Source organism: Sphaeramia orbicularis, chromosome 5 (assembly GCF_902148855.1).
Source record: "Sphaeramia orbicularis chromosome 5, fSphaOr1.1, whole genome shotgun sequence".
NCBI lineage: Eukaryota > Metazoa > Chordata > Actinopteri > Kurtiformes > Apogonidae > Sphaeramia > Sphaeramia orbicularis.
This window is the reverse complement of record NC_043961.1, coordinates 26,852,992-26,874,317: the sequence shown is the minus strand read 5'-3', so window position 1 is coordinate 26,874,317 and position 21,326 is coordinate 26,852,992. Positions and strand designations below refer to the sequence as shown.

General features: G+C 39.6%; 1 protein-coding gene across 3 annotated transcripts in view; it reads right to left on the bottom strand.

Moving 5' to 3' along the window:
* Nucleotides 1-2,300: 2,300 nt before the first annotated feature.
* Nucleotides 2,301-21,326, bottom strand: part of srgap2 (SLIT-ROBO Rho GTPase activating protein 2) — a 62,430-nt gene continuing 43,404 nt past the window's right edge. For 2 of the 3 annotated variants that reach the window (XM_030133867.1, XM_030133869.1), the window contains exons 4-23: nt 21,172-21,234; nt 20,129-20,344; nt 19,629-19,757; nt 18,338-18,559; nt 18,123-18,224; nt 17,783-17,980; nt 17,095-17,179; nt 16,580-16,607; nt 16,305-16,335; nt 15,429-15,489; nt 15,130-15,207; nt 14,906-15,040; nt 14,702-14,807; nt 11,842-12,066; nt 10,780-10,862; nt 10,266-10,464; nt 8,741-8,878; nt 7,843-8,053; nt 7,648-7,758; nt 2,301-5,126 (exon numbers count right to left, since the gene is read on the bottom strand). In XM_030133867.1, coding sequence (XP_029989727.1) covers nt 4,560-5,126; nt 7,648-7,758; nt 7,843-8,053; nt 8,741-8,878; nt 10,266-10,464; nt 10,780-10,862; nt 11,842-12,066; nt 14,702-14,807; nt 14,906-15,040; nt 15,130-15,207; nt 15,429-15,489; nt 16,305-16,335; nt 16,580-16,607; nt 17,095-17,179; nt 17,783-17,980; nt 18,123-18,224; nt 18,338-18,559; nt 19,629-19,757; nt 20,129-20,344; nt 21,172-21,234 — 2,988 coding nt within the window. In that variant the 3' untranslated portion in view covers nt 2,301-4,559. The remainder of the gene's footprint in view (nt 5,127-7,647; nt 7,759-7,842; nt 8,054-8,740; nt 8,879-10,265; nt 10,465-10,779; nt 10,863-11,841; nt 12,067-14,701; nt 14,808-14,905; nt 15,041-15,129; nt 15,208-15,428; nt 15,490-16,304; nt 16,336-16,579; nt 16,608-17,094; nt 17,180-17,782; nt 17,981-18,122; nt 18,225-18,337; nt 18,560-19,628; nt 19,758-20,128; nt 20,345-21,171; nt 21,235-21,326) is intronic. The other variant, XM_030133868.1, reaches the window with a different exon arrangement.

Here is a 21,326-nt window from a genome sequence, read left to right as displayed (position 1 = left end):
ATTAAACTTACAGCACTGTGCGGCAGATTCGCTTTTATTTCACCCTCTGAATGCTCCAAAAACCTGAAAATATTTTGGTAAGACCTTAATACTTCCTCACAGCCACTTGTCTGAGAAAGTATTCATGTGTGTTATCATGTGTGTTTTTGTTCATTACGTGTGTGTATGAAGTATTATCATGTGTGTTTATTCTATTTATGAAAATGCAAAAGAACATTTCACTGCTTTTTTTTTCCACATTTAGACTGCATCAAGTCTAAAACCTCTGTGCTTGATGTATGTACGGCAGGTGAAAGGTGATATTTTACTCAGATATTTACTCTTTATCAGTGGCTGAAAAATGCCTGTTTTTTTTGTTTTGTTTTTAGAAAACTATAAGTACATAATGCTATTGGTAAACAATACATTCTGCAAAAAAAAAAAAGGCCATTGATGTACTGATAGATAAATGTGTTATATTCTGTAAGATCATATATTTTTAGTGGCAATGTCCATTGAGACTCTGAATCAGTTATCTAATCACACACACACACAAACAAAACATTCATATTTTCAGCCTTGCAACAATGCATTTATTTATCTTAAGAATGTTCTAAATCCATTAGCTGCCCTTTCCAGGTTATTATAGAATCAACACATTTGCTTTTCCTGGACTGTAACAGACTGAAAAATAGCCATCTGAGAAGATACTTTTTCCATGTTTGTATAATGTGTGTCCAGATGAATGCCTAACAGTAAACCGATTCTACCTTCAAATACAAACAGAGTAATCTGACCGGACCTTTTCATTCCTATGGGGATATTCATGGGTCCAGTTCTTCATTTTAGACAGTTTGTTTTCTGTGGGGAACACACTCCATGTTCAGTCATCCAAGAAGCTGAAGCTGACAAAATGGAGTCAGTATTGTATTGAAGTAGAAATATACAGTTACATAATAGGGAATTAGGAACAAGTAATATAATAGCAAATCATTTGGATAGATGTTAGACTATATGTTATCTGACAAGTTTTTTTTTGTTTTTTTTAACGTTTGTATCCTGGGTTTGGGTTGAATATGCAGTCATGAATGTTCACTTAAAGTAAAGGTATAACAAGTGGTGCCAGGCACAACAAACCCCGCTCCTCGCAGGTATTGTAGTTTATTTTGGCATCGATCCAGCTGATGTCATCATGTCTATGCGTGTGCTGACGTCAGCACATCAGTTACCTCTATATATGTGACAAGTTTGAAGTAAATTGAAACAAAATTGATGTTTTTAAAGACATGTTAAATTTTGCCCATTACAAGTACATGGGAGAAGAAAAAATATTTTAAAAATTCCTAAAAACATTGAAACTTCGACCTACTTTTCCCAAAATGTAATCAGATCTATTCTGGGTCACTGGCAATCTATAAACCCAGTTTGGTATGAATTCAACCAATAGGTTTGCTGCTAGAGTATTAACAAACAAAAAAAACAAAGAAACAAACCGAACCAAAAACAGTACCCCTTGCCTCCCCTTTGGGGGGTGGGGTAACTATGTCTTTCAAGTCGTAGCATCCAGTCAGCAGAGCAGGTCTACTATTGGTCTCTGTGCATCTGCCATCCAACATGAGACTATCGATTATAACTGACACAACTCTGAATGTCATCTTATGTGTTATCTTTTTCTATATTTAACGTTAACACTTGTTATATAAAGTAATAATTTGAGAAGCCGAACTTCATTTTTGTGGACTAGAATAAATTACATCTAACCTGCACTTCTATTACAGTAACCTTTAAAGCACAACTCAAGAGAGCGTAGTTTGAAACATTTTTAGCACCATTTCTATTTACTCAGTGTTTTTAGTCTCATACATTATACTTCTTATAACTGCATAGTTCATTTCTCACTCAACAAACAAAATGGAGTCATTCCTCTGCTCTTACAAACACCAACAAATTCAAGAACTTTTATAGCAAGCAATGTTTATTAAAAAACAGATCTACTACAAGAACTACACATAGAATTATATAAGGCCTATTCGATTAAACTACTATTGCTATTACTGTACAATATTGTACCAAAAAAAAAAGAGTGTACCTCTGTAATGTACAACATTGTATATACAAAGTACATCTGAACACAGGATTCTCCAGTAATACAGAGACAACTATAAATAGATTTGACATTACAGTCTTTTTTTTTTTTTAGTTCTGCTGTTTTCAAATGGACACAAAAATGCATATTTAACAATATTCAGTTCCAACAAATCATCCCCACACAGTTAGTCCACACACAGGCCAAGTTGTTCAAGTGCACGATGATTGATTTGAGATCGATGAGGGTCCCAGCTCTCCCATAACAGCGCAGCTGGGACAAAACACACCAACCACCCACATGCAGGTCTGTATGTGTGAGAGTGTGTGTTTGTGCTGGTAGGGAGAGTTTATGTCTCTGCCATTAACCTCTCAACACAAACACAAACACAGTCACAGTCCCTCCAGTTGTTACGATGAGGTAAGAGCAACACAAATACACAAGGTAATACACTAACAATATACAAAGATTAAAAAAAAAACTCATCTGGCAGAGCATACAGGAATGCGGTATGTGCTGTATTTCAAGGAAGCAAGAGAGGGCTTGTTATAGGAATAAGAAAACAGCCACTACAAACCCATTTAACGCCTTTTCACGTTAAAGGATGATCAAGAATGGCTCTGTTCAGTTTAGTCTGAACGCCATGTGTCATGTCCATCACTCATTACCATACTGATTTTGTCAATGTGCAGAAAGTATTTTTGAGCCCCTATGTTTTTGTGTGTTTTTAGTTTGCTTTTTTTTTTTAAGTAAAGCTGGTCTCCCACAGCAGTGACTGAAGAAAAATGTACTTTTCATGTATCCCTGCAGGCATTTCATGTGATCACCTGTACACAGTGCATATTTTCAGCATTGAACCCACTGGTAGAAGCCTTTTCCTGTGTGTCTGTAGATTGTTGGTGCTGGGTGGGATCTTCTCCTACATGGGTGGGCCAGTGTGTGGCAGGGTGAGGTGAGGTGCATACATACTTGACATCCACGCATGCTCACACACATGCATACACCCAGACAGCTACACAATTCAACATTTTACCGTAACAGATTTTTTTTTAGCATTAATAAACAACACAAAAAAAGCAATAATAAAAACTAACTTTGCTTAAAAACGCTTAGGATGAGGTGGTTGGTTGTGCTTTTGTCTAAACACACTCAGGAGGATCCTCAGCTCCATGCTTCCAGTTATCATGATTATTAAACATACATACACACCATTAGAATAATAATAAAAAAAAAAACCCTTTTTACTGTTAAATCTGAAGTATATAGTTAAAGGAGCAAGCTGTAATTTTATTTGTCCTATAAAGCTGGTGCAGAAACTGATGCAATCAGCTGGCTTTGCCATTGTGGCTGCTGTCTACGACCCCAGCATGCAAGGAAAACCTGAAAAGGCGTTTAGCTGCCACAACACCATCACACAAAAGATGTTTAGAAAGTGTGTGTAAAGTCCAACATTACATATAAAAATGCTGGGTTTCACTGGTCCCCTACACACACAATAGAGCTGCAGGAGAAAGCAGCATAATGCCTAAAACTGCCAGCTTGTATTATTTTTTATTGCTATACATGGATTTAGGATTACTGTTGGCCTTTGTTAGGTAAATATCGGAGAGCACTGCTCCTGTTACGCTCCTTTTGTAATACATAATAATGAACCAAAAAAAAAAAAAATCAACACCAAATCTAGAGAACACTGGAGGAAGCAATACAATAAAGCTTTCGATCACATGACTTAAACTGGTATTTGGACCGCTCTTTTTTTTTCATTTTCATCACCATTCCAGACGTCTGATTTTATTATCGTGTCTTCCACCTCTGGAGCAGCAAGTCAGTGTGTTTTCGTGTCTACGCAGAGTGAAAGCTTAGAATTTCACAGTCTTGTTTTTTTTTTTTTTTTTTTTTTTTTTTTAGGAATCAAACACTCCCTTCCAGTCCGGTAGGCATCAGGTCATTTAAAAGGAAAAAGAAAACGTCACATCCACTATACAAAAAAAAGAAAAAAAGAAAAAAATCAAACAGTGCTTTTTTTGTTCCTCATTTAGATCTGTAAAGGCAAATAACACTCCTGCACGCTCACTCAAATTATATTTTTCACACATTCTGAACTAGTGTATGCAAGTTCCAGGTGCTGTAGGTCAGTAGGTGTCCGTCCTGAGTCCTGTTTCCTTTCCCTTGTAAATTGTTGTTTTAATCCAGTGCTCTCTCAAAATCTCTGTGGCGGCAACAAGCGGTGCTCTTCTATCTATACATTTTGACAGTTGACCTGTAGTAAGCAGAGCTGCCAGGAGAGGGCAGAATACACTCCGACGGGATCTGAAGGAATCATGGCATCTGAGATCGTCCAAGAAGTGAATGCTACACACGAGTTGAGGGTTCGAGATCTTGTGAAACAACTGAAGTGTTTGCAGCACCTGGTACAAGAGCTGTAAGATCAGATCAGTAAGAATCAGTGTGGAGGTTCAGAGGTGAGCCAAGTGGGTGGGTGGGTAGGGGGGTCCTAGGCTGGGCAGGATTTGTCATTGGACTGGGGTGGAGGTGGTGGAGGAGGGGTGTGAGGGAGCGAGTGTGTGTGGCCTGTCGGTGGAGGAGGAGGCGTAGTGGGGACAGTGGAGGTTGGGGAGCCCATGGCTGGACTTCCTGGTCCTCCTCCACTCTTTGGAAACACCACCGGTTTGGGCCTCGTAGCTGGGGGGCGCAGCTCCCTGAAAGAAGGTACGGAGGAGGACAGGGAGGAGGTGGACAGGGACGGGGACGTGGCAGAGGGCAGGGGGCTCCGTGGCTGGCTCTTGGTGGGCCGGAAAGAGGAGGGCACATCACTGGCAGAAGATGCACTGCGCTGAAGTGGGTGGGCGTGGGAGCTGCCCCCCTCATTGTCCCGCAACAGACGAGAGTGGAGTGGACTGGAGGGTTCAGAGGCTCCCCCTCCTCCTCCGCTGCCCCCTACTCCTTTTAACTGCTCCAGAGTGTCCAGAACCACGTCAGGGGCATGTGTGTGTTTGGAAGTACTCTGTCTTTCCAATTCTCTGAGCTCACTCAAAGCAGAGCTCATCGCCGCCTCAATGTCCTATAGCGACATGAAAGAAAACACACATTATTACAACACTGTAGTGGACGTTTTGTGTAACTCTGCATTAGGGCTGCACAATTAATCGTTAAAAGATCGCGACCTCGATTCACACGAGTACGATTTAATTTCTAAACACGGATGATTTTTAAGCATTTTATTTCATGGGCTGCATTACAAACAAATGCCCACAAATGCAGAACCGCCGCCTCCTCTTCCCTCAACCAATGGTAAAGCGTCTTTACAACACGTGAGCTGCTGCTGTCGGCTGTAGTTGAGTGAAGAAAGGGTGAATTACAGCAGAGGAACGTCTGCAGTAAAGAGAGGGAAATGGATGAAAACCCCAGTGGTGGTGGTGTTCTTATGCTCCTTTTCTTTTCTTTGCAGGTGGGGATAACTCAGCCTTTAACCGAGAATCAAAAGTCTCACCCTCTACAAAAATGTTATATTAAAAATATTCTATTGTGCTGCTGGGAAGTTTCTTTGCACTGCAAACTTTCACAGAACAGCTGACGTCACGTAGCAACCGGGACCACAAGTGCAGGGAAAAGGGAAATGAACATAAAGTTTCACTTTTACTTCTGCGGGGACCCGGACCGCACCACCCCGTACCCCCATTGTATAAGTGGGACAGAAACCGACACGCACACACGCAGAACCCCCACCCACCCGGCTGAACTGCGAACCCCCCCACTGAAAGAAACGCACGTGCGCACCCCCCGCTGAACTGCGCACATGCAACCCCCCCCATTACACACAACCACACCAACAGGTCAATTCAACAGCAAACACTGCCTATCACTACTTGCAGAGTGATATGAAAGACGCAAATCACAGGTAAAAGAACTAGGGCTGACAGATATATCGTTATCGTATCTATATCTAGATATGAACATTCAAGATATTAATATCGAAAAAGCAACGATATAAATGATATAGATTTCTGCAGTAAAAAAACATTTTCTGCAGTAAAATGTTTGATTTGTAATTTATTTATTCATACTTTATGTTAATGTTGATGACTGGCAGTGAGTTCTTATAAATAAAACTGCACTTTCCACATTCTTTTGTATTATGATGTTTGTATTTTTCTGAAAAAAGCTTGGTTTTCACCGAACCCATAGTCATATCGTATCATATCGATATCGAGATATCTGGCATGAATATCGTGATATGAAATTTTGCCCATATTGTTCAGTCCTAAAAGAACCCATTTTCCTTTACAGCGGTGCAATAAACATTTTGTGAAAAAAATCATGCCAGAGAATCGTGATCTCAATTCTAAGCAAAAGAATCGTGATTCACATTTTTGCCAGAATTGTGCAGCCCTACTCTGCAGTCAGGTGATCCTACAATCCTATACTGTATTTGTCTCCATAAATGAGTCATTTCAGTGCAAACATCATGGTATTTTCAAAGATCATTTAACCATATTGATCCAAACAATGTCAACAATTTAGTTGAACTGTAGAGCCATAATACACAACCTCCTATAACTACCATAATGACACAACTCAAGTTACAGCTGGCAGAAGAACGGTGGAAGACCTGGTTCTAAAAACAAAGCAGTGGTCACTGAGGGAGTAGGTATCACCAAAATGTCAGAAGTTGTACTTGTTATTGAGCCAAAGACTTGCAAAGAACATTGGGTTGAAATGTGAGCTATAGATCTACAATATGAATATTTCAAGCTGCAAATATGTTTTCAACCCTGTCATTTCCTGCCTTTTTTGAGTGTTGTTTGAAGATTACCGAACAATTTCTATTTGAGGGCCATCAAATGCAAAGTACATTCTGGGATGTCATTTTCATATCTCCTTTTAATGAACAATACTTTTTTATTGTGGAAAAAATTATTAGACCACCCTTGTTTTCTTCAATTTCCTGTTTATTTTAATGCCTGGTACAACTAAAGGTACATTTGTTTGGATAAATGTAATGATAACAACAAAAATAGCTCATAAGAGTTTATTTTAAGAGCTGATATCTAGACATTTTCCATAGTTTTCTTGATAATAACCAAAATCACTTAAGTTCTTACATCAATAGTTATGTACTGGGAAAAACAGTGCTTTTAGGCATTCCATGTTTTCTTTTCTGTCTGTTTCAGTCACATGATACACACAGGAGTTAGTACTTGATTGCATAACCATTGTTTTAGATGACTTTTGATGGTCTAATAATTTTTTCCGTGACTGTATTACTCATTAACATTTCAAAGTATTTGTTCATTCTTTATTTAAATGATCCAATGAAACAAGGAATTAATTATCATTTGAATACAATAAAATATAATGATCTAGAGTGGAAATAGCAGTATCTGTTCTGTTTGTATGTTGCCTCTTGGCCAGGTCCTTATTGTAAATGAGAATCAGTTCTCAACTAACTTACCTGGTTAAATAAAGGTTATATAAATAAATCTGTAATGTAATATTGTGTTCTAGTGAAAAACTGCTATACATTTTGTAGGATGATATTTGCCCCAGAATTCCCAGCCCTAATTGAGGACATAGAGTGGTACCTGTGAGCTGGTCTCCACCTGAGCTATGACCTCAGGGTCCAGTGGTCTGTGGTTGCTAAAGCTCTTGGACCGCCCTGCTGGAGTTGATTTGCGCAGCTGTGGACTCTCCACCTAAATGTTCACAACAGTTTCAGTCAAACTCCTCCAAAAATCAACAGAACACTTCACTCCTTACATGACTGAATGTCACCGTACCTTGGTCTTTAGTGAGGAGTGGCGAGTGACAGAGTTGAGGATGCTGTGAGCGCTGACGGGCCGTTTGTCCCCACTGTCTTTCACCAGAGCCGCCCCAACAGGAAGAGACGCAGTCCTCACCCCCCCTCCGCTGGCTCCCGGACTCGTACTGTCACTCTCGGAACTCCGGAAAGCTCTTCGGATGCTCCCAGACTCTGGACGCTTCCTCATCCTGAATGAGAGAAACACATATTCAAGTTATTTTTCTATTGTTTTTTGAGGTTCTGTGATTCAAGTCAGTAAGACAGAAAAGACAGCAGCTTAAAAATGAATGGAAACAAATGGTTTTAATTTGTTACCTTACAATTATGTTAATTTGGCTCCACAGATTTGAAGTCATTTAACTAAAAAACAATAATATAATAAATAAGCCCCTTTTCCACTACAGCAACTTTTATTAAACCAGGAACTTTGAAAAACCTCTGCGCATTTCAACTGAAAATAACCAGGTGAAAAACTTTCCATAGATGCCAAATTTTCCCTGAAAAATGTTCTTGAAAGGGGGGTTAGACTTTCAGATTCCCTTTCGGGGCGGGGCTTGTAGTGTATTCAGCTCTGTTCTATAAGTGCAATGTAATTATGTGTCTGTCCATCAGAATATGTTCAAGAGTGTATTCAACAAATACGCCCAAAACAACTGAACGTATGCTGAATATGCTCAAAAGAATTTCAGCAGGACTTTGAGATGTCAGCAACTTGAATTTGAATACATTTTCAGGCACTCTGAGGTGCGGTGGAAATGCAAAGCACACATATTACCAGGAATTATTTTATTCAAGTAAATAAGTTTGTGGTAATTAAAGTTCCTGGGAATGTGGTGGAAAAGGGGCTAATGTCTGTATCTTTGCTTGAGACACACTTGTTTAGGTTGGCCAGGTAGATGTCAGCCACATGAGCTCCAGTCGGGGACGCAGCGCTGCCTCTAGTGGACACTCTTTCTTCCAGTAAATCCCTGGTGTCTACGTCAGGCTTTGGACTTCCCCGTCCCCCGTCAGGCCTGAAACAGTCATATCACAGTTTATTACAGAACTGGAATTTCCTTTTTAAAACAAACAAAACTGGTTTTACTTGTAATTAGTCACTATTGTACAGGTTGTTGACTTCTGTCAGAGTCAACATAGATATTACTGACATTATCGTACATTAATGTAGAGAAACCACCATCTAAACTAAACTCAACCAACAGTAAAAAAGCAGGTAAGTGACAGTGTGAGTTGACCAGGAAGTTGATCTACTGTAAAGAGCAGTTTTATGGGACAGTTCAGGGGATTTCCACTGCATGACTGTGGGTCACATTGGGGAAAGTGTTCTGTTGAAACTTTGCAGATTGTAGCGATAGAAATTATAATTTCCTTGATGACAGGAGTTTTATACTTAATGAAAATGAAAACTTAAACCTAGATTTTGTCTCAACATTTTCAAAGCAGAAAGACAAAAAAAAAAAAACTAAACTAAAAACTGAACTGCAGGTAAAATCAGCTTTGTTTTCATTTCCCATCAATGTTAATGGTTTATGGTATTCGAGAATAAACCATGGATAATATGGAACAATGTGGACAATACAGGAGCCTTTAATGAACAATGGCTTTGTAAATCATCTCTGATCTCATTCATTCTATCATCCTACCTCAGGGGTTCCTACCCCCAGGGGTACTTGAAATGTCTTTTTAAAAAATACATTCAATAAGTCATCATGCACTGAAAACAAAATAAATTATGAGAATTAATTCTGAAATATAAAACAATAAATACATTCAAATAATAGTTTTATTGTCAATCATCTTGTTCAAAGTTTGGTAACATTTTAAGAACATTTCTATTTGATGTAATTCAAAATAAGTTTGAGTAGCTAAGTAATTATTTTTTGTTGATGAAAGGTTCATTTATTAATTAATGACCAATTTTTGTATTTTCCTTATTGATGAGAGGGGGCACTTTTCAGTTTATATTTTGCACACAAAACTTACATTAAAAAATTGCTATTTTTCATATATTACATTTAAATATATGTTGTTTGTTTACAAAGTTTTGAAAATATCAACAGACACCTTTGTCACAGGAACAAATTTTGGCTAATTTTTTTCAATCAAAAATGCTGAAATGAGAGTTGTACTTGGCTAAAAAAGTATATTTCAGAGGGTACTCCACTGTAAAAAGTTTGAAAACTATTGTCCTACCTGATTCAGCTTCTGTAAACTGAGTCTTTATACATTAAAACTAAATTCCAGACAATACAAATAAAACTACTTACACATTTCGAAACTAAAATCAAAACTAAACTGTAAGGCTAAATAAAACTAAAACTTTAATAACTTTATTTTAAAAAATTTTTATAACCTTTTTTTTTTTTTTTTATAAAGACCAATGACTGTAACACATCTTACATGTCTTGGACCACAATGTACTGGTGTGGCACCAGTCCATCCACTCCGTTGTGTCGACCCTCCCACCAGTCATCGGAGGCTCGCTGGTACAGAAGTAGAGAGGCACCCTTTTTGAACGATAGCTCCCGACTGGTCCGGCCAGAGTAGTCAAACCGAGCTATGGCTTCTATCGGATCAGACTCTGAAACAGCCAAGGAGCCTGAGATTCAGGGAACGGTGGATGAAGACGAGGAGTGACAGTAGCAGGGGGCAGCGACAAACGAAAGACAAGAGAGGCGAAGAAATAGGAAGCCAGATTAGTGCCAAGCAGGTTAGTGCTGTACTGCATTTGGTGGCTGCACAAATGTTAAAACTGCTAAACAGCGACAAAGCAGTTGCTAAAAAAGAGACAAAGTATCAGGTGAGGAAAGCAGGGAGCGGTCTTAACTAGTGAAAGTATATAAGTATGCATAAGTACAGGATGTTAAAGTATATTTACTGCAGGTAGAAGTGTGTTCAAGTGTGTGTTATGTACCGTCTTCACTGTTGTTGCGGCTGACAGAGACTGTGTCGGGTGCAGGCTCTTCCACCAGGGGGGGCTCACAATGTGGACTGTCACTGAGGGACACACACGGGGCAGATGAGGTTAAAGGACACAACTCAGTCTGAAAACATGTGCATGACTCACAATGAAATCCTCTGTTTAGTCACTTAAGCTCACTTGGATAACACTGAGCTCAGATCATAATGAACCTGCACACTATCATTCATTTTTAAAATAAACATTTATTTTGTTAGTTTATTTAGTTGTATAATAGGGTTTCTATGGGCCCTAAAATAATGTGAATTTTAGGCCTTAAAATTTCTTGAATAAGAAGTTATTAAGGACTTGTTCCGTTTCTTTTTTTTTTTTTTTTTTTAAGTTGTATTAACTTCAGTCTCTGTTTTAAATGTGTTCTGCATTGATCACACTGAAACAAAACTACAAAAACCAATGGAACCACTTACCACTAATGAAAACTAATCAGCTATCTAATACAGGTATTTGCAAGTTCAATGATACGTGACTTGAGAGCAGTGTATTTAGCCCTAAAATAAAGCCTAGATTTTAAGCTTGAACAATCCTGTACATGAAGACACTTAAAATAGACTCCTTAGGCATAGAGTCATAAGATTTACAAATATAAATGGTAAGTCAAGAAAACAAAGGTGTTGTAAAATGCCTCCAGAAAACACTAGGTCACACCATATTGTTCTGAATTCACTTTGGGGACTCACCAAAGTCAGATACTGATTTCCCTTTATAATGTTTATGGTTTTTTCCAGGATAAAGGTAAGATGGGTTATAAAATGCACTGACAGACTGTAAACAGAATAACTTGTGCCAAAACTCATCATTACAGGAAAAAGGTGAGTTGGCCCTTATGTCTATCATGGTGTGTATGCTGCTCTCTGCTATGCTGATGTGGTCAGGAGGGTAAGCTGATCCTCGGTAGAGCAGACCCCCCACCCGATCACTCCCTGGCAGCCAATAAATCAACCACCCCTCCCTCCTCTTTGAGCCATCATCATCATCAGCCTCCTCCTCAGCCCTCACCAGAAGTCGTCTCCAGCTCCAGGGATGGTGTAGATGGGACCCTGTAGATCTTGGGGTCCTGGGAAGATGGTGTCATGGTGGATGATGATGGTTTTAATGAGCTCGTTCACGTGGGCCTGACATGAGACCTGGTCGTGGCCCTCTGGGACTGACATAAGGGTGGGACCGAAGCAGATGGCCAGGTTGTAGGGGTCCATCATGTTCTCCTCACTGTACTGAGACAGGCTGTGTGGACGGGAAAGCAGAATTAATGTAGACAAAAGCGACTATGGACACAAATTAACATGACAACCACAAAACCCACAGCTTATTCATAACCTGTGAACACAAGTACTGCTACATGTACAGGGTGGGGAAGCAAAATTTACACTGAACATTTAGTTGTTTTTTCTCAGCAGGCACTACGTCAGTTGTTTTGAAACCAAACATATACTGATGTCATAATCATACCTAACACTATTATCCATACCTTTTCAGAAACTTTTGCCCATATGAGTAATCAGGAAAGCAAACGTCAAAGAGTGTGTGATTTGCTGAATGCACTCGTCACACCAAAGGAGATTTCAAAAATAGTTGGAGTGTCCATCAAGACTGTTTAGAATGTAAAGAAGAGAATGACTATGAGCAAAACTATTACGAGAAAGTCTGGAAGATACTATTAAAGAAGAATGGGAGAAGTTGTCACCCGAATATTTGAGGAACACTTGCGCAAGTTTCAAGAAGCGAGTGAAGGCAGTTATTGAGAAAGAAGGAGGACACATAGAATAAAAACATTTTCTATTATGTCAGTTTTCTTGTGGCAAATAAATTCTCATGACTTTCAATAAACTAATTGGTCATACACTGTCTTTCAGTCCCTGCCTCAAAATATTGTAAATTTTGCTTCCCCACCCTGTATATGTGAGACTGAGATCGAAAGGTAAACAGGGTGTTTGCTCTTTATCCAAATGAAAATTCCAGACTTTTTCAAAACTGCTATTTTTTCCCCAAGACATTGACCTTTTGTATTTTCATACTTGCGTTCCTACTTTTTTGGTTGAGATTGTATCTGTTGTGTGTAGTAGAAAAGTTCATTTCAATAAATGTATGAGTGCCTAATTCACAGTAAATTATGTTTTACTGACAGAAACATTTTCAAAACAAATGAAAATCACAAAAGTGCATGGATATCACACAAATAAGTGTCTCTAGAATCATTCCAGTATCGACCAATTAGTGAGATCATATCAAGTTTTTTATGTTTTCCTCATGCATTTCTTATCTTATAAGATTATGTGCCTTTGAGTATACTCTAAAATTTGACTATGAGAAGCTTTTTTCCATACTTTATTAAGACTTTCAAACAAAATTCCAGACTTTTCAAGGTCTGGAAAACAGTGTTTCAAAATGCCATGATTTTTACGACTTTCAAGACCTGCAAACATGCATTTGTAGCTGTAAAACTGTGATAACGTGTACGAGAAGAAGCAGCAGCTTTGAGGTGACTATAAATCACTTTCCCCAAAGAAGAAGGAGCTCCTCTTCTGTCTCCAATAAGTTTACCCAGGCTTCTCAAGTTTCAGGCTGCCAGTATTTCTGTTACTGCCCAACTTTACTTAAAAGCTTTGTCATGGCTTTTAAGAATGCATGAAATATGCGTCTCTCTGGGTGTATGTGTCAAAAATGGAACTTTAATGTGAGATTACATGCAGTTCTGGAAAAAAAAGACTGCTCCAAATTTCCAGACCTGGACCTTTTTAAAAACCTCTGGAAAGTGATCAAGAGGAAGATGAACGGTCACAAGCCGTCAAACAAAGCTGAGCTGCTTGCATTTTTTTGTAAGGAGTGGCAGAAAACACACAAGAGTAAAGTGGAGGATGGGCGGAGAGCATGTCGAAATGCATGAAATGTGAATGAAAATCAGGCATATTCCACCAATTATTGATTTCTGTATTCTTATAACACAGCTTTATTTTGACTGGTTGTCGTTTCTGTAAATCAATCCTCTAACGCTTGGGTATACAGAAATTTGGCAGTAGTTTCAAGAAACACCAATACCTATAAATAACACCAGAGGTTCATTCCAAAGGTATAAATGTAACCTTTACTAACAGTCCTCCTTCAAAAGGTTTAAAAGCCACATATTACAAAAGTCACTCTTTGGAACTGTACTTCCTTGTGGAGTTTGTGCTATAAAACACTTTGGTTCAGGAAACTAGTCAGGACACTGAATGTGATATTGGACTATACAAATAAACAACATGAGAAGTGGAAAATTGAATCATTCCTTAGGGAGGAAAGCTTCCAGCACTTTGAGTAATGAAGGTGAGGGGAATCTTCTTTGCGATCTCTCTCCTATTAAGGTTCATATTTGGCATCCTAATAAGGTTAAAGATGTGTTTATTTTATGTGAGAAGGTTGAAAGAAGACTTTTTAACCTCAGTCTGGTGTTTATTAAATTGCTTTTAGATTTATTTAATAGAATTTATATTTGTGCAGATATGAAAGTAAAATTTACCAAGCCAGTGTTACTGTTTGAAATACCTTCAGATTTTATATTTGTTATGTCAAATTATTTTTTACTGTGGAATGATTTGGGATGAAAGATGCTTCCAAATAGTAGTATAACTTTTTTGGCTTTTCTAATTACATTTTATTTGTCAGGTTCATGCAATTTATGTCCATGGTAAGCATCAGTCACTTATTTTTATATTTGTAAAGGTGGTTCTTGTAAAACAAATCCTTATTTTCATGTTACTGAATATTTAAGTATAAAAATCTTCTTACTTACAAAACACAGCTTTAATCATTTAGTTAAGATAACTATTGTTGATTACTTTGCCATTAACTTATTTGTGTGTTTGAGTATATGTGTACTTACTGGTTGAGGAAGGCAAAGAGGTATCTCATTATAATGCGGGTTTTGCTTGGCAAAGACTGCAGGACTTTCTTAATGTGGACTGCCCGCTCCTGAAGGCTTTCCATAGCTGGAAAAGAACACAGTAACAGCACTCATGAGATTACTTAACGAAATAAGCTCTTCAACACACACTCATTCAAAGAGACAAAAGGACGTGACACGTACAGACACAGGATATGAGGTCGTGGAAGACTTCCTTAGGGAAGAGGGCGTGATCCAGTCCCCTAAAATAGAGCTTCAGGACACCGGCAATGGAGTCCATGTCGTGGTCATTCTGGTCTCCGGCCAGCGGGTCCTCACCTACATCCACAGCGGAAGGAAGGTTGAGCAAGAGAGAGTAGGAAAGAAAAGAACTGGACTATAGAGCCTGTCAGAGGCTGCTGTCTTACCTCTCTCAAAGGCATTTTTGATGTCATTTACTTCCACCTGAGACCCAGACACCCGAAAGATGCCCTCATGCTGCAGACCTACACAAACAAACAACAATTTTAGTTAAAGCACTGTAACCCATAGGATTGTATACATCTTGATGTTTTATTTTTTGTACTTAGGTAGTTAAGGCAAAAAGTCCTGCTTCATTTTCCAGTTTAATGATGTCCAGAACCAATCACATTTGACATAATGCCACCAATCAGTGAACAGCAAAAGCTGAAGCTAAACCTATCACTTCACAGGAGAATTTCCTCACCATGGCGACTGATGAAGCGAATGCAGCTCTCGACCATCAGAGGAATGGCCTCACCCGAGTCCTAAAATAAGGAAAGGAATTACTCCCAGTAGAGGATGAAGTGCAAGATATTGGTGTGGAAATAAAACACTGTACTTCTTGTCATGAGAATTTCACACAGACAAACACTTATGCATCAGTGCACACATTTAGGAGGACTGGGTACCAGACATCGGGGAAAGAGGGCGGGCGCAGTACCCAGCTGTTGCTAGGAGACAGTTCTTTTTCCTTTTCCCTTTGTTTGTTTGGGGTTTCCAGAACCCTCTAGAAGGTGAGGTTGCAACATGTGTGCTGCATTATATATGTTCTTATTGTTAAATGGACAGTGATCCATATCACAATGTTTAACATGTGCAAACCTACTTGTGATTTAAAATACACACTTGTTTTCTCTATAAAGTGAGTTGAAAGCTACAACATAAGGTGCCCACAAGGGGGAGTCGCAAACATGAGACATCCCAATGGAACAGTTCCTTTTGATCATATGTTTTTCACATTACACATAAAGCATACTTAAATACTAAAATGATTCTGTTGTAGCTGTAATACTGACATATTTTAATATTTATGTATCAGAATACAAAAACTGTGCAATAATGACTCTAATGTTAATAATATTTACATGCCCCTGCATCCTGTGGGCGGAGAATACTGTGAGAAAACACGTGGTTTGAGTTAAAAACAAATCTAAAGTGACTCTGACCGAGAAGTCAGAAACAGACAGACACGTGCGTGCGCGCGCACACACACACACACACACACACACACACACACACACACACACACACACACACACACACACACACACACACACACACAGATATGACAGATAATTACCTGCTTCCGCACTGTCGAGTTTCTGCGTCCACTACACAGAGGGAAAGAGGAGAGAGTCAGAAACTCTGCTCTGTCATTATGTCTACAGAGAAAGTGTATTTATATTCTCAACTCTGGTAACGCTCTATTTGTACACATAGACACATATGCACATGTGTTGAGAATATCTATAAACAGTCACGGGGAAAATAATACCCCTGGCTGCCAAGAAATCAAGCTTACACCCCACTATGGTATATGTGTGTGAGCATATTTTCTTCATTCACCACACCTACCTGGCAAGGCAACAGTCAGTCTTTTGACCTAAAGGAGGGAGAAACAGGAAGAGAGGGCGGGGAAAGAGACAGGGGAGGATATGACAAAAAAAATGGGGGAGACAGAGATAGGCAGTTATAGTCAAAGCCGAACAAACAAGGAAACACCTTCAGGTGGACAGAAACTGGGAAACAAACTTTCCGCTGAAGCTGTACACACAATTTAGGAAAGGCGTCCCGTTATGCTGTGGAAATGAAGATTCACTCGGCACAGAGGAACACCCCCCCCTTTAAACTTCAACACACAGCTGCATCCACATATGGTCACTGTCATTGTGACCTAGCTCCACACATACACAGCTTGTGATTAGTAGATGTATTAAAGTCATTCTGCTTCCCTGCATGGGTTCAAGTACAGAGCTTATCCCCGTTCAGCCTCTGGGCACCTTCAACACACACACAAACAAACACTGGACACACATAGGGCACAAGGATGACATCCATAAGGTATGAAGGACACTGGCTGTCCCACTTACTCTCTCCCAGGGTTTTCTGGATAAGGTCATGCTTGGCATCCAGCTTAGTGATCAGGTTCCTGCCCTCCAGAAACTCCTTCAGCTTCTGCAACACAAAAAGATACAGACCCCTGAGTTGTCATGTATGCACATTATGCTAATTAATAGCTTAAGTTAAAACATACCATTTTTCTTCCATTAATGGTCTTATTTAAGATCTAAGGACTTTTACATATGTAGTTTGTTTGCTCTGGACTGGATCAGTTGATGAATTAGCAAATTATGGGAATTTTATGTCTGATTTGGTTTCTTTTCACACAAAGATCTATATAATTCCTAATGCATCACTAGAAATCAGATGAGGATGTCCTCTCTGTTTTTTGGTCAGTGTGAACCCGTGGAGAGAAAGAAATTAATCTCAGGTTCCATAGTCTGGACCAGTGCATATTTCTGTTAAAGAAACACTGCTGTACAATTTACCATGAGTCAACTGGTACCTAGTCCTGCTGCAGCATGCCAAACAAACCTGGGTACAGGTTTATAAGGGTTGATGTTAGCATGGGTGTTTTGGTCTATGTCTGAATGTTACTACTGTGTTCAAATGAACTGCATCAACAGGGAAAATGAAGCAGAGTCTGATTTAACTGGACTAAAGGCTGTAGCTGTGAAAGTATCCTGAGAATAAGTGATGAGCATAACTGGGACTGACTGTGAAGTAAAACTGCTCCGTCTCTTGTTGGTTGGCCCGTCGCTTGGCTAGGCTGGGCTTGCTGAGATAGGATTCGCTGAAAGTGGACTTGACAGACTCCATGCTGTTGCTATGGTGGAAGCACTCGGACACATCATAGTCCTCCACTGTCACCATGTCTTGGATGGTCGACAGAGTGGCCTCCATGGTTTTCTTCACCTGAGAAGGAACAGAAGATGAGATGCAGGTTAAACCTAATGATGATATTTGCTGGATGTTAGGGATGAAATTTAAAACAGAGCTGGACTGAGAGCTGCAGCAGAGTAAGTTGGGGAAAGACTGAGGAGAAAAAGTGTCTAACCTCTTCATTCTCAATCTTGAGTGTGGAGAGGCGGGACTGCAGCTGCTGGCACCTCTGGAGCAACTCACCTTCCAATGGCTGCTGTGCACACACAACACCCATCTACACACACAAAACAATGACAAGAGAGTGAACATTTTAGCTTCATAATGAAAATATAACAATTGACGAAAAGATCCACCTAATAAATAAAATGATAATAGGCAGCAGTGTACCGTGTCTCCCATGTGGGACTGGAAATCAAAACGTGCTGGGGGGCAGAAGACGTTGTTGTAGGTCTCCATCAGTTTTTGTTTGTCACCGTTGGGTTCCAGACTCTCTGCTGCTCCTTCCAGTGTTTCCAGGCCTGTGTGTTTGGATGTTTCTACATTTTGCTCTGCAGATAAGTAGGTCCTCAGTGCACGGTGCAGGCTGGCATGATAGCCAAGATCACAGCACTGTCACATACACAATTAAAATAAACACAATTAAAAAACATATAAAATCTATCATTCAGTGACATCTCAAATACAGTGATAGAGTCATCTTGGGGTGACTGATGCCACTTCGATGACGCCATGAGAATCATTAAATCTAGGGCCACTATATAAACTGTCCCTCCTGAATTAATGTCTTTTCATGAAACCAAAATACTTTTTCTTTTAGTCGTGAACTTTTGACATTTTGGCCTTTGATAAAAATCTTAACATTACAATGTGTAATTTAATGCACAGCAAGTGTTTATTATTGACCAGATGGGAATCAAATTTGTACATAACAGACCTTCAGCATATATTGTATACAAATGTATTCCTGTAAATATTGGCTGATAAATGAACATTTAAAACATTTAAATCTTACGTTTTTTAAAACTTAAAAATTTTCACTCAGTTCATTTTCTTTCTGTTCTGTTCATTATTACCCACCCACATTTTGTTCCTAAATGGGATTATTTTCATTTATTTGTAACTTTTTTTATTCATTGTGGACATAAAACTGTGAAATATTGCCTTTTATGTCAATCATTTCAATCCTGTCAAACTTTAAAACCTCATCCTTCTCTACTGTCACCAGCTGTCATTTTATTGGTGATTGATGCAACAACCCTCGACCACCACTGCGGACGAACACAATAATGAAACAGCATTTATTCATTAGAGTGTGAGGGCCATCAATCACAGCCAAAACCTGTTGTCGAGTAGGTCATCAGTCCAACAGGCACTGACATGTTATTATATCTAGCAGGAAATGAACTGCTCCCATTCTATCTAGAGGAGTGGCTGTCTATGCAGAGGCCACAGCTGACGGGTGAAGTGTTTGGAAGCAAAAAGACAAACAGGCGAAGGCACAGAGTGCGACTAGCTGGTCTAATGCCTTCATTAGGGGCGTTGAGGCTAATGTGAGGAGACACACTGAGGGGCCTCCTCTGGCTGGAATGCAGGGAAACTGGGATAGACACACACCACATTACACCAAATATATATAAAATATCTGCTCAATGGCACCGCAAACTGTATTTATACTCACATCAATGATGTCAGAGAGGTCATGGATGTAATATTTGAAGACACAGCTGTTGGTGGCCTCAAGGGCTAACAGGTACTCGTTCCTGGCTTTGATGGCCTTGAGCTTGTTTTCTGTGTACTTAGCTTGTCTCTGACAGGAGAGAGATAAAGAGAGATAGCAAGAGGAAAGACAAAGAATGACAGAGAGAATCCGAAAAGAAGTAAAAAAGAGGGACAAAGACATATAAGAAGGGAAGAAAGAAGAGGGATAACAGGTGTAAGAATAAAGCACCTCGGTATTGACTCTGGACTACAGAAAATAAAGAACCATGTTGTTGTGACGGGCCCCAGCTGTAGTAGACAAGGTCGGCCTTTCAGGCATCCATAAATCATTTATGAGAGCCATGCACGCATATGCACCCACAGACACAGTGTAAATGTGACAGCTGATGGGGTATTGGGAAAGCCTCTGTACCCATTCCCCTCCTTTTCCCATGTCCTGCCAGCTTCTGCCCCACTCACCTTTTCCTTCATCTTTTCTATTTTTTTCACACTGGAGCGCCGCACAGGTTTCTCATCAGTTTTAATGCTGGCCAAAGTGTCAGGTGAGCGCGGCGTCTGGCGGTCATCCTGTCGACCAGAGCGTCCCATCTGCTTCTCCTCCTGCTTCTCTGCCTCCTTCAGCTTGGACTCAGCATTGATGCTGTCAGTGTTGTACATGTGGTACGTCTTCATCACCTGGGAACAAGGAGCGAGATTTGCGAACGAACTTGAGTGTATGTCTCCTCTTTCAGTCTTGGCTGTTGATCAAAGGTGTAATTATACCAGTCAGCACCATGAAGGCAGTGAAAGCCAAAAAGAGGAACCAAGATTAATGTACAATGACACACTGCATCCTGCCCAGGTTAGAATTTCTGGCATTCAACAACATTACAGAAAATGAGACAAATACACAGAGCCTCCTCTGCTGTTCAACTCTACTGCATTTCAATATTCAGTTATGAGTTTAACATGAAGAGATAAACACGTGTATGCAGTGTCAGCCTTATTCCTGTGACCACCACCAGAGCCATCATTATACAGTTCAGCTCAAACCCTCCTCAAAACACTGCACACCCCTGGACTGTCTATGAGCATGCACGTGAGCATGTGCACGTCACTCAAACCAGATCTATTTCTATCTCTTACTATATACTATAATTACAGCACAGGACTTGCTTTTATGGGCCTGGCTATGCTAGAGCTATGCAGTTAGTTGCAGCTCAGAGTCATTACATAGTAGGAAACTCTGCCCACACAGACAGACACTACACACACATTGGATGCCTCAGTTATTTGGCAGTATTATGGACATGTGTAACCAGACACTATGATGCCCCTGACAGCGTGAGAAGACCAAAACAACAATCAGTGACCAGCCAATCTGTACGAGACATTCTGTAACATACTGTTTGAAGTAGTCTTTGTCTTGCTTCTCTGAGATTTATAATATGCAGACGATTGTAAGACATTTTGTAGTCACATGAGTGTAATAAGATAATAAGTAAATATTATGTTTTTCTTACCGTGTAAAGCTCATTCATGACTTTCATCAGGTCCTCTTGCAATTGAATGCCAACTTCTTTGCTCTGAAATAGACGACAAAAAGATTCATTTCTGATCTCCTGTTCTGAGCCCCTGCAATTGGCTGAAAGTCATTAATACTGTTACTAGGGATGTA